The sequence below is a fragment of the Columba livia genome, chromosome 1 (genome assembly GCF_036013475.1).
Source record: "Columba livia isolate bColLiv1 breed racing homer chromosome 1, bColLiv1.pat.W.v2, whole genome shotgun sequence".
Lineage (NCBI taxonomy): Eukaryota > Metazoa > Chordata > Aves > Columbiformes > Columbidae > Columba > Columba livia.
In genome coordinates, this window is record NC_088602.1 from 168,548,551 (window position 1) to 168,562,456 (window position 13,906).

At 35.4% G+C, this 13,906-nt stretch overlaps 1 protein-coding gene across 14 annotated transcripts in view; it reads right to left on the reverse strand.

Annotated features, from left to right (window-relative positions):
- The window catches only part of ANKS1B (ankyrin repeat and sterile alpha motif domain containing 1B), a 436,519-nt gene that overhangs the window by 342,194 nt on the left and 80,419 nt on the right, over positions 1 to 13,906 (reverse strand). For 12 of the 14 annotated variants that reach the window (XM_065043836.1, XM_065043965.1, XM_065043826.1 and 9 more), the window contains 2 exons: positions 12,768 to 12,878; positions 9,593 to 9,768 (listed from right to left, as the gene is read on the reverse strand). In XM_065043836.1, the coding sequence (XP_064899908.1) occupies positions 9,593 to 9,768; positions 12,768 to 12,878 (287 nt within the window). Of the gene's footprint in view, positions 1 to 5,022; positions 5,172 to 9,592; positions 9,769 to 12,767; positions 12,879 to 13,906 lie in introns of those variants that run through there. The other 2 variants (XM_065043844.1, XM_065043886.1) reach the window with 2 other exon arrangements.

A 13,906-nucleotide genomic window follows, 5' to 3' on the forward strand; every position in this document is an offset into this window, starting at 1 on the left:
GTTATCTTTCCCCTAGGGTAGATAGATAGGACTGTGAAAAAGAAGTCTCCCACATATTCAAGTTCAGGCTTTTTACGAACTAGCAAAACTAATTTTTCAAGAGAGCAAAAATATCTTTTCAGAAATTAAAATCTAATCATACTTAAATGCTGGAAAAGTCTCTCATGTTCCTGAGAGATCTCATATATTCTTACATTCTCTACTGCTCAAATGTGATAAACCAAATAGATTACTAAAGTTTCACATACATTTCTCAATCCTTAGCATTAACAATGCCAATCTACTAGAGGGACATATGGATCTTAAGGTGCCTCTACACTGAAGTCCAGTGTCTATCCTTGGCCACCCTGCCTGCCACTTCATAACATTGTGACTTTCCAAGTCCTTTGTCAACATCTGCCAGCCCCCTGGAGATGTCTCAGCTGCTGACCAGAACAGGACTAGATGGTTATGCTTATGCAACTGACCTGAGGGCTTATAATGGAATTCAGCTGCCAAGCACAGACATTCACAGTGTCATTTTAGATACTACAAGGTAGCTGTTGACCCTGAATCACTGCTCCTGGAGGCATGATAGAGTTCATCTTAGCCCCGTGCAAAAAGTACCTTGTGCATCCACAGTGACATGAGATACTTAACATTAAGGCAGATGGATCCCACCTTTGGAATTTCAGCACTTCTACTGGTGATAGTCTGATCAAATAGGGAGAAAATGAATTTTAAGAGAACCAAGGAAGATCATGATGAAAATAACTTTGTTTGTTTTCTTGTGAGGGAGAAGTTGAAAACCTGATTCTGGCTGGAACGCTGGTGAAAAATCTGAGGAGAGGAGATACCTGAGAGAAATACAGGACAGGAGTCACTGACAGATTATTGGAAGACCCCTAGGGAAGGTCAGGGCTTGAGGGAAGCATCTCTGGTGATTGATATCCTAGTAATAGCAAAAATAATCAGTCTTTCTGATGACCTGGCTTTGTAATAATATGAGAGTTGAGGTTAATATTGCAAAGTCACCTGTCTGGGTGGAAATCTCATGGTATTATCTTCTATTTCTGTTCTTTGGAAGTGACTGAAATTCTCTCAGAAGATCCTAAATGGAGACTGTAGCTTAAAAATGGAGATGGTGTACACTATTGCATATTGACAGGGTGATGCACGCTGAGGGTATGGAAAAAACAGAAGATACGAAAGATACGAGTACTCTGCTACACACAACTGGCAACAGTGTCCATAAAGGCACAGGACTATAGCCATAAAGACAAACAAGTTCTTTGATCTGAAAAGCTTATAGTATAATTACTTTATATGGAAAGAAATGCTACATCCATATCCAAGATCCCTATGTAAAAGAGATTTAGCTAAGATGAAAGAGTCCACAGCAGGACAAGTGAAGTGTTTGGTAGCATGGCATGATTTACATACAAAATAAACTTGAAAATTCTAGGATTACTTAGCCAGGAAAAAGAAAGCTTTAAGAAAGGACAAGACTGAAGTACTGCGAGTTATGGAGAGTGTGCATAAATTATTTGTTGTTTCCTACTCTGTCAGATTTTACTATATAAGAATATATGGAAGCATATACTCAGTAAATAAAAGAAAGTGCCTCTACATATAGCACCTGTTCTGCAAAACACAGCAGGACACGGTCACTGCGGTAAACAATGTGACAGACTGGAGTAAAAGGATTAGATACATTCAGGATTCACCAGTACAAGCTAAACACACACCAGCATTCAGAGAGATTAATTTGTCTGTCAGCTATTTTCCTGCAAGTATATGATAGTCAGGGAATTTGCCACACACATACATAATTGGACAGACTGGTTAAATATTCCAGAATTTCATTCTAGTGGAAAAGGAGTAGGTTCTTTTTAATGCAGATTAGATGAACTGGTGGCTTGGCCAGCACCTTCCCCTAGTTACACTTCACTCCATGTAGTTTAAATCATACCAAGCGTTGTCATGTTTGGGGATTTTATATTCCCAAATAAGTGCTGACTATCTCACAGGGTATGTCGATGCCGCACGCTGGAGAACTGTCTAGCAATACTTCAAGAAATCGCAGCAGCAGGAAGCTGCAGGCTAATTTAGTTGGCTGTGAAGGATGCCACCAGGCAAATTATTCTGTGCAGAGTTCCACATGGCTGCTGTTAGGATCCCACTAATACAGAAATATTTACAACATTCTGCCAAAGCATAGCATAACATATAGATACAAAAAAATAACCTATTTTAATAACTATAGAACATAGGTTAGGAAAGAATACATTAAAATGTCTGAACTTTACTTGGCTAGGTAAACTACCTAATAGAAGGGACAAAAATTTGTATGAAGTTGGTATGTTTCCCTCTGCTTCTTTGTAATAACCAGTTCATGTTAAAACAGAATTTAGAAACCATTTTGTAAAGCTACTTATAGCAAGTATATCTCTCTATATTGACCAACTGGATGCTTGGTACTGGATGCCACATTGCAAATGTCTAATGAAAAAAATATAACAGCAATCCGAGTTGTTCCTCAGTGGGATATACCACTGTGTCTATCGGAAACTGGGACTAACAGATGGGTTTCAGTTGGGTGGTAGCTTCTAAAAACAATTTTTAAAGTTATATAATCTTATCTTCAGAGAGTGGGTAGATCTTTTCAACAAGGGAATCTTAAAAAGTAAGGTTTACATATCCTGGGAGAGATGGCCTTCATATTTTTACATCCCACAGAAATAAAGTTGGTATATGCTTGCAAAATAAGATTCATAATTGAATTGGGGGGAAGAGTTAAAAAGCAACTTAATAAATTCTTGCAATGTTAAAATTTGGCAACACATTATTTATCAGTATTACAAAGGGGAATTAAGTAAAGCAACAATATTCTAAACACTGAGTCTTGGTACAATTCTCTCTTTTTTTTTAAATACATCATAAATACTTGCACAATACAGCAAAGCTATATTATCAAATTCAACAAATGTTACTATATTAAATAATTTAAAATTTATCTGCTTCTCTCCATGGTGTCTCAAACAATCAGGCTTGATTGTCTTACTATTCCCTAATGAATAAGTAACCAAAATTGTTCTTGAATGTGTTTTTAATGTATCCTCATTAGTCAGCCATTGTATACACTTCTCGCTTGCTCAACGTCATTTTCATGTGGAATGTTGTCTCGCTCTCTCAATAATGCAAGTGTGTGATAGTCTTAAAAGCTACCACGTTTGATCCTAGATAGTAATTATTTTAGTCCAGCATATTTGATCACTCTTAGCCGTTATGTTTCAGCTCAGTCACTATTTGTTTAAATGTTCTGTTAAAAAACAAAACAAAACACACCTGCCAGTACTATTTAATAGTGTTACTAAGTTGTTTACCTCAATATTCTTCAACACATTCCAATGATTGTTACTTTGTAGAATTAAAAAAAAAACATGTGCTCTTTTTAATAAAAAAATAATTGTTCTATGCCTTAGAGAAAAAAAAAATTATTCAGAATGACTGACTTCTAAAGGACCATGCATAAATTTTATTCATCTCTAATATATTCATTCTGAGCCATCTTCTTTCAAAAACACACAATTCTATGCTTTCAAATCTCCCCTTAGATGTAGAGCAAACATGAACATAGCTTTACTGCCTTTAGATGCCCTCATCTTCTTGATATTCTGGCATAAGAGAGTATAAAGTAAATCTCTTTGAATATGTACCATCACTGTTTTCAAAAGTGTTAATATAAGATGGTTTTAAGTTTGTGGTGGTTTTTTGTTTGGTTCCTCCCCCACCATCTCCTCCCCTACCTTCTCTCTTCATGTCCATAAATATCAACTTCCCCTTATGGATGACAGAAATAAACAGAAATTGACATTTACTTGCTTGTGATGAAATTCAAGTATTTTTCCTGAGACTACACAGAACCCTTCTTCATGTTTAAATTTAAATTACTGCTGCCAGCCTTTATTATCTATTATATAAACACATTAAATTTAAGCAGATATATTGCTGCCACTTCTGTGAAATCCCTCTGTAGTGCAGTCACTGTAATCCTACATGTTTTCACAACCTTCAGTTTTATTCTGTAAGCAAAAAAACATAGGGGCACCTTATAACTTAAGTTTCTCAGTATTTATTCCAGGTAATTAAGTAAAATCCTTTAACATATACTCTGCCATTAAGAGCACAAAATCACTTTCTGGAACTATGTATTTAATCGAAACTCATGTCACATATCCAAAGACAGTAAGATATTGCATTTGCACTGGTAAATCAATAATGTAGTTTATGTATTATGCTTCTGAACACAACAGCATAAATGTAAAAGCAAACACTGCAAGCCACCACCTACTAAACAAGTTTAAAGGGACTGATCTGAAGAAAATACTTCAACTTGGAGCTTCAGTTTATGGCAGATTTTTATTATTTTAAAATTAGTTTTAGTTCAACGATTCTCATGACCTCAAAAATATGAAGAATAGTTATTGTCAAGAAAGGAAACAACACTTTTCAAATTCATTCCTAAGTGAGGACTAGAGTAAACTTTTCAACACAGAATAAAGAAAACCTCTTAAGAGTCAATTTTAAGGAAAAAAAAAATCACTAACATAAAATAGCAAGTTTATGTAATTAAAAGACTGAGATGTATTCTATCAAATATGTACATCTTGCAAACATATACAAATACTCATACACACATATATGAAAGTGTAGAAGTTCTTAATATGCCATTTTTTGTTTTGAAATGACAGGCTGTCTAAAGGAAATAAAAAGTAACATATCACTCTAGTATCTACAGGATTTTTGCCTTACATGGACAAAAAGCTCATATTTTTTTTTTCTTTTTTTTTTTAAATTAAAAAGCTCAATGAGGAAAAATATTGTGATAAATACAGCGTATATCTGGTTTTAATATGCCATCTAGAATGATTTGTTCTCACATGCAAACATACACAGGAGCCTAAAACCTGACAAACTAACGATGTTAGTACTTCAAGGACACAGGAATCTAAATTAAAACTATTAAAACTATTTACTTACAGGAGCTCAAGAAGATTTCTCACGATATACACTTTTACATTCTTCTCTCAATTTTCCTGGCACACTTAATTTTTCTGGATCCCTGCTATGCAAGTTATACCTATTTAAGTTTTCTTACTTGCTCTTGAATTTATATAGATTGCTTGAATATACACACTCGATGCCTAACCTCTGTGTTATAATACACCTATACATTTAGCCCTGATATTTCAGTTCGTAATTTAAATGTGTGCCAAAATGTTCAGTAATTTCCCTCTTATAAGAATTACAGAAAATTGTTGTTAAGTAGTTTGTACTATCAACTGCGTTAAAAAGCATGATTGTAATGTAGCAGTGAAAAAAAGTTGGAAAACTTATATAAGATGGCTGCTTTTGTTCTTGAAATTACTGAGCCAGACTGCCATCTATTGGAAAATAAATATTTTTTTAAATGATACTTAAAAAAAACCCCACATACACACAAAAAACCCCACCAAACCAAACCCTAGCAATCATACAATCATATTTAAGACAGCTCTTTTTTTAAAAAAAAAGCTATAAATTCACTGAACTTTTATACAATCAAGGATTTTCCTACATCTTTTTCCACCTCACGTTTCCCGGCACTTGTTTTGAAGCACAGTTCCTTTTCTGACTTGCTGAACAATCAAATCCTAGTTATTTGGGGTGAAAGTTTTGAATGTAACAAACATACAAAAACTGTAACATGTCAGCACTGAACAATAGACAAGTATAAATTTTTCCCAGCTCGCTTGTACAGCAGCTGTCAGGGCTTCCCATGTCTCTGCATACACAGGGGATCTAAAGACAGTGTTCAAGTCACAAGGACCAAAATAGGAAAGAAAACGCAGACAGGAGCTGGGAGTAAAATTCTATTAATCCACCATCAACCGAACCAGTGTACAAGCCTTTGAGAAAAACGGTAATTCCAACTAAAATCATGCCTGGATGTATAAATGCCTTTTAAAAGCTCTCTTTGAAGTAGCCTAAAAACCAAGATTTCCAGTTGCAAAATTATGTTAAATCTGGCCTTTAATTTTGTGGAGAGAATGAACAGGGGGTTGTTGTCGGGAATCTCAAAATATATATGTTTTAATGACTGGTGAAGACAGACTAGAAAACATGGAATTAATATTTTACATGACAGCACATCAGAAGTACATTGAAACACAGCCGGAGTTGCAAAATCTAGCACTAACATTATAGTTTCCAGTGTAGCTTTAACTTGACTGTCTTTAGTTTGTTCTTTATAATGCACTTTTCCAATAAAAGATCACCTTAACTTAGTCTCATCTGACTCCGCTATTCAGCAAACAAGTATTGACAGCTTTCACCCCCTTCATTAATCGTTCTCCTCATTCAGGAAGCTAACACAGCCTGCTCTTCCAGAACCGAATAGCTCTCCCAGTTTCCCTTTCAGCTTTTGGAATGGAAATGTCCTGTGGAGACATTTTTAGTTTTCTCCAGATCTGTTCCTATTCACATGTACACTGTGGTGTCTATTACTACTCTCCTTCCTTTTATTTACTGCTCCAGTGCACCCTCTGCCTCCTAGACATTCACGCCTTCCAGTCTTCAAGATCCTGCCCTTCTATTTTCCTATTCAGCTCTGCCAAGTCCCGAGGAAACTTAAGAGTCAACACCAAGCTGGCTAGTAATTTGGAATTAAGATGACTAAACTCAAATTTTTCATCCAGAAAGCTTTTTTTTTTTCAGTTTCACCTAACCTTAGAGGTGTGCAAACTCTACTTCCTATTTGACTTTAAAATACCATGAGAACGCAAACTTTTTCTTTTTAAATGCCTTATGTCACATGTCACACACCCGGTCAACTGAAAAATATTAAGTAATAAAATGTGTAGTGTTATCTATGCAAAATTTTATGAAAGAAGGAAGGCCCTTAGTCCAAATATACCAGAACAACTTGCTACATGGTTGGATGACTAATTGTCCAATAACTCAGCAAATGGAACAAAATGGTTTGAAATACACCCTGCTTCCTGGTGCTTTCTCTTTCACATGCCCATGCTATCCTCAGGAGGTAGTTCCTGACACTCCTTTCTCCAACTTATTAAGTTTTTGTCCCACAAGCTACCACTCCAAACAGATATTCCACAGTCTTTGTCTCCTAATTCTCTGAACAACAGCATGATGCAAAAAAATGCAGATGTCTCCTAGCAGCCAGTTCCTTTGCAGAATCTCCCTAAGTTTCTTGACTTGGGTTTTAGAACCTGATCAGATCCCTGGACTACAGAAAAAGTTGAAAAGCCAGCACAAGTCATGATCTCTGGAAACATGGAAACAGCATCATCTGGCACTTTACCAACAGGGACCTGACTTCTACACCTCTTCACAGCTGATGCTGGCACAGTCAACAATGAAAGTTAGGGGGAAAAACTGCTGATTTGAAGCTGAAGTAACTACTGACTTGTAGAGGCACACCAGGTGCAGTTCTCAGCCTTGTGCTGGAGCTGGTAACAGAGAAAGGCAACAATCGGTCCCACAGGGAGAAAGAATCTGTGCTCCAGTGTTACCATACTCCTGCTTCCATGAGGTCTTGGCATTGCAGCAGCAATGAACACCAGCTGAATGAATGCAGGTAACACAGAAGACCCTGCTTATCCTACTGAGATTTTTATGGAAGCTTCCCAGGGAGGACAAAACTAAAGTCAGAAGCAGCTGTAAGAATATTTATCTTCTTTGATCCATATTCAAGGAACATATTTCTGACTCTCCGTATCTATATATGTCTCCACTTCTTTCTCGCTGTATCTCCATGTTCTTGTACATAATATTCTGTTAAGTTTCTTCAGTCATCACCCTACTGTCATACTTCATCCACCACCATGCTTGCCAGTCCTGCCCCCAAGAGTAATTTGGCAGCATCCATCTTTGCGCCCATTTTTAGAGCTAAACATCTCTCTTCATTTTAGTGCTTCTTCCTGATTACTCTTTAATAGCTCCTCATAGGGCGTGTGGATTTTCATATCACCCATGCACAATACAAGGAGTCTACATGCCAAAGAAAGGCAGCACTTCCCCAAAACTAAAAGACACTGTGATGCAAGGTAGCAATTGAAAAGACTGAGTGACCCTAAAATACTTTAAAAAATGAAATGGATTATTTAGATCAAACAGGAAAATCCCACATCATAGCAGAGTCCTCTCCATATAGGCCTGCATAGTTGGGTTTACTCGAGGGGCAAAAGTGCTCTGCCCTCCATCCTGACTTCATGTTGGGAGTATGTTCCCATCATCCTGATTCTAGTTTTCTTTGAAAGAAAAGCTGGATGCACTAGTAGGAGAAAGCCACAACATGCTTTAAACAGTCCCCATTTTTTAAGATTTGTTTTCATATCTAGTTCAATACACAAATAGATGAAATTTCTCTCTCAAAAAACAAAAAAGAGTATTGCCTAATTTACCTCTGTATTTGCCTGCTCCACATAAATTACAGATTTAGTGTCCGAATACTTCCTATTCATGCTGTATTTCATTTAAGTCTGTAAAAATTTCAGTCTGAGTTTACAGAATTATATGGATTACCTTTTCTGCAAAACAGCGGCTGAGCAGATTTAAATAACAGTTAGCACCTAAATACAGAGACACTAGAAAGATGTATGACAATGCATAAATAGGATCAGTACCTTGTTCAGTCTGACTTCAATACGGGTTACAAAGCTAATCATTCAAACATCTAGACGGGCTTTACAAAAGTATCTAGTGCATTTCAAGGCAGCCAACAATCTTTGTAAATCTCATTCTGTCTACATATATTGTAATAAATCCTCTAGAACATAAAAGCTTCAACTTGCCATAGTTTTTCCCGCAGATGAAAGCATAATTTTTCTTAACTTATGAACAACATTAATTGAAATTTAGCACTTAGCATTTTCCCTCTGTTCTGCCCTTCATTCCCTGGGCAATCCCATTTACTTTACTTATTGAGGAAGATAATTCAATTAAAAAGAAAAAAAAAAAAGCCTTGTTACACTGTAAAGAAAAAATGAATCCTAGAGCACTTTATTCACAGGATTAGTAGTAATGAAGTCATATTTTCAACTGTAGTTGGAAATCACTGAAGTATCACAACCACAATGATTTTCAGTATTAGAGACTCAGTCTTTAATATTATTAGGCTACTAGGGAAGCTATGTAGTAAATGTGTAAGAACCATAAGTGAAGACACTTAGCTTTTTCTTTTGGGGGCCACTTCTGATCAGATTCTGCAAGCATTTAGTCGCCAGTATAGTACTGAGCATGCTGATTTCAACTGATTTCTCAAAAATCCTTTCCTTGCACTCCTAACACTCAAAAGAACAATTAACCTGAACTTTTGGTGATATTAGTGTTGCCATAAAAAGCCATTCTGAGGTGTGGTAAGCAATATTTTTGTAAATAAGGAAAACATTAAATTCTAAATCTGCAATGAGCACATGCAACAATATTTTTTTTCTGTTACAATGGTAGACTTCTCCTATTCTCACTCTCACACTATTTCTTTCTTGAATGTGCCAAAAATAAAGCAGATATCACTGAATATATTGTCTTTGTATCCCATCTTACTTACTACATTAAGCTTGGTTTGGCTTCCACTGGTCATAAGTTCTTCCTCTGATACTTTACTAAAATTGTCCAGATAATGGTCTGATATTGTATGAGACAGATCTTCAAAAGAGTACTCCTTTTCTTGGCACAATTTGATTTCATCTAAGAGCTTTGACAATTCTCCAGTCACAGCTTCACCTTTAAAAACAGACACACCATTAGTCAATAATTAGAATACCAGGGGTAATTTATGCCTAAATGAAATGAAATGCACATTCTTTAAATTTTATTGAGTATCTGTTATATTTCATGCCTATAATCTGAACAGTGACCTTCATGCACAATTCTCCCCTCAAAAAAAATAGCCTCTCATCCCAGATTGGGAATCACTGGAGGTAATCTACATACTTCTGCATTCCCCTAAAACTCCCATTTAATTAGGATGAATTACAGTTTATACTTACCCCTTTTCTCTTTTCTAGTCCTGAAAATTGGCTAGAAACAGCAGCTACCCAATAATATAAAATTAAGCCAGGAAAGGAAAGTTTCTACAAACATACAAAATGAGTGTCCCATACTCTGCATCAGGTTCACGTTTGCTGCTGTGATCAATTAATACACTACACAAGCTCCATAAACTGTAAGTAGGTTGGAAATGAATTTCCAAGAATGCACATCTGGTCCATCAAAGTATCTATGTTTGATAGGCAATTCTTGCTCACTTCCCCAGCATTAAATGGAATGGCAGAAGGTTATACTGGGCAAAACCCACAAGTTTGAAACATTCCTCCCTATAGCAGCCTATCAGAAACCCGTGTTTAGTGCATTATGTTACATGTTTTCTCCTTAATTTTGCACATATCCTTAGTTAAGAAATCTACCAAATTAGTAAGACAATGGGTTTCACATGCCTATACTAACTTAGTGATGCTATTAGAAATACTAGTAGTAATAAGTATTAGAATCACAGTGAGTGCTAACTTTTCTGCAAATAGTCCACTGGCAGCAGCAAGACCTCCACAGAGTAAAAAGCTACTGATCATAAACAATTGTGTTAGGTTGCCATAATCCATTGCATGTGTTATGCAGCTACCTTCAGTAATAGCAATGAAAATGTGAGTAAAAGCCAAGCTTTTCCAGAGGTAAACAAGAAACCTCTTCTCCTGATTAGCTTTACAGGAGTCATATTGTTGGAAACTACAGTCCTTAGACTTAATAAATACAGAGATAATTCAATAGACAACAAACAAATGTACATTCATGTAGCTAAAGAAGCACTGGATAATATTATAGCTGCTTGGTCTAGAGCTCTTGAGAGACACTTGTGTCTTTTTATGTTGTAGTCACTGTTTATTATGCTAGGTAAACAAATATTCCAAAATATTGTTAAAATTAAAACTATGACCAGTTATGACTGAAATTTTCAGAGCCAAGAACAGAAGTTGTTAATTAAAAGCATCTAATTGCCTTTTAATATCCAAGTAACAGAAATCTTGCATTCAAAGCTCTTGTTACTTTTACTCAATGGTAACTTCATTTAATTCATGAGTTTTGTGCAAAGATATAATCAGGTTTATTTATTCTGCTTTTTAATTAGAAATTTGAAATTATTCCAGATTAATATTATAGTAAATAAATATTGGAAGTAAAATATTAAGAACTATTCTAAAATCATTATACGGAGTCCTAAAAAGAAATTGGACTACCATTTCCTACAGAATTATGTTAATGGCCCCAGTCCCATGTTCTCCCACATATGGCCAGCAACATTTCTTACTGAGTAAGAATGAATTCAGTGTGACAGAACTGGAACTGCAAGGGTGCTGACTGACCTGTGAGTAAGTGTATGCTGTCTGGCTGATTGCTGCCAGAATGAATATATGAAAGACAAATTTTGCCTATTTCTTTCAGTGCAGGTACTAATTAAGGTCTCTCGCCTCTATCTAGCTACCTATTTTCATGAAAGTCACAGAAAGATAATTGATACTGCTATCCCTCTTCCAAATTTAATTTAAATTATTTGAAATTAGATTGTCAGAGAATGGCACACCGATGGATGGGAAGCACAACCAAGTATTAATACAATTTCCTTCCTTTAGAATCAGACTTCACAATAGACAAGCAAAAGTAGCTAGCACATTTTACAGTATTTATGCCTTGAAAGTGGAAACACATAACGTGAGATCATGACCTTACTATTATGAAGTAAAACATCTTTAAAACCTTTACTACTTAATTTCAGGACAGATATTTCTATTGCATAGTGTAGCTGACTTCATGATTCTACTAATCTCAAAGGAACTGTTTATCTCCATACACCATATGTCTATTAAGTATTCCAATGGGAAACATGAACAGAACTAGAACACTTGCTTACTATCACCATGAAGACCATAATGTGGCATGCAGCAGTAACCTTAGTTTTCACATGAATGAAAACTCTCCCTGTAAAGGTGTTTAAAAACAATCAAAACACACACAGCAAAAACAAATAAGAGAGGTTTAGTTATTTACCAGCAGCCAATTACATTTAATTCAGGTGATTACACAAGGGAGAAGTGAGGTTTGCATCTACAGGACAGTGATTTTAATGGAAGAGCAGAATGACACCACACTCGGGTAATGCCCTGTTTAAGTGGCTGTGGTGTGTCAAGCGTGAATCAGAACATAAGATGAAAGCATGTACACTCCACAGTGATAGTCATATTAATAGCACATGAAAGATATATTAGAAGATGAATGGAAGAGCAGTACACACATGGTCTTTGAAAAACGCATCCACATATAACAGAATTGGAAGAGGTACTCACTGGGAAAGATAAAGTAAATTCAACCTTTAACTTGGATGTGAACAATGCCTGCAGAGTATTTCAACATATCTAGTATCCTTTTGTTTTACTCAATTATTAAATGTGTAAGATCAGATAAATTTAAAAGATTTAAGATCAAATAATTTAATACATTGTAATCCATCAGTGACTCATCCTTTCTGGGACTGTTTCTTTCCTTTCCTATATGACATACATTACAGTGTGTGTAGTCAAGATAGGTAATTGGTGGTGGAAAAAAGCTTCTCAATATCAATAACTTTTTTAATGTCTCTCTTTCATTTTGTATGTTTGTATGAATGTGTTAGCAATATAATTTTAAAGAGAAGTTCAGTACAGCTTCTGTATTCACAGAGTACATGTATTTACTTTTAGCCTTTGGAGACGGAGGAACTTCTGGGGACAAAATGCAAGACTGATGTTCTGCGCATTCCAGTGGGCGTTCCTCTGAAATACTTGCATTTCCTGTTTCCATATATTCTGCAATTTAAAGATACACATACACTTAAACTCCTGAATTAAGGGGGTTTATTCCAGTCAAAAGTATATTTGCTACTTCATTTTTCATTAAAGCCTTTTCAATTTTTCATATTATAACCTTGTAATTATTCATAAATACTGCTGCAAGGCAATAAAGTATAATAAACTACTATAATGATCAGTTCTTTAATTTGCTGAAATTGTTGCAGAAATCTCATTGTAGGAGTAATGAGTTGCGACTATTCCTGTGTTTCTCCTGTCTCCTTGAAAGACCTATGCAACCGTTCCATTATAGTACTACAGATGAAGGAGTCTACTTTTGTTCTAAACCTGTTAAGAGGTTTTAGTCAAGATATTCAGGATTTTCACAATAAGTAGTTATACTCAGACTGTTGAGAAAACCAAATATTCTGCTTGCAGCACAAAAATAGTACATGAGAAAAGAATGCAATATTAAAATTAATCTAAAACTAGCAGTCTAACCTGAAAAGCAGTATTCAAAAATTTTTGTGCTTTTCCTCCTTAAAACTTCCCTTGCCCCACCTTCATGATGATGTTTATAAAAACATAAAAATAAGGAATGATGAACATGCTAAAGTTCAGTTTCATTACTTTTTTTTGGTAAATATATACATAGTTTTTATGTGCTTTTGTACAAAGGCTAGTTCAATGGAACACAAAGAACTTATGAAAGTTATTGTGGGACAAATTATAAATAATTATAAATTAATTTATGCAAAAGTGATGCTTTATTTTTCTAGTAGAATGACCAGTTCTTAGTTCAGGCAGTTATTCTACATCATCATTTTCTTGATTTTTCTGAAGTTGCTTAAACAAGTTCTTCCTGACACCAGATAGTAACCACAACATTAGATGTTACAACTCACACAAAAGCAAACTACAATAACTGCTGTCATCAGTATCACATTGAAGGGCTAAAGACTTTTTGGGAAGTGAAGTTTCCTGATTTAATTTCTATAGTCTATAATGCACTTGTTTAGCTTGTTGCTATTCCTGATTAAAGGATA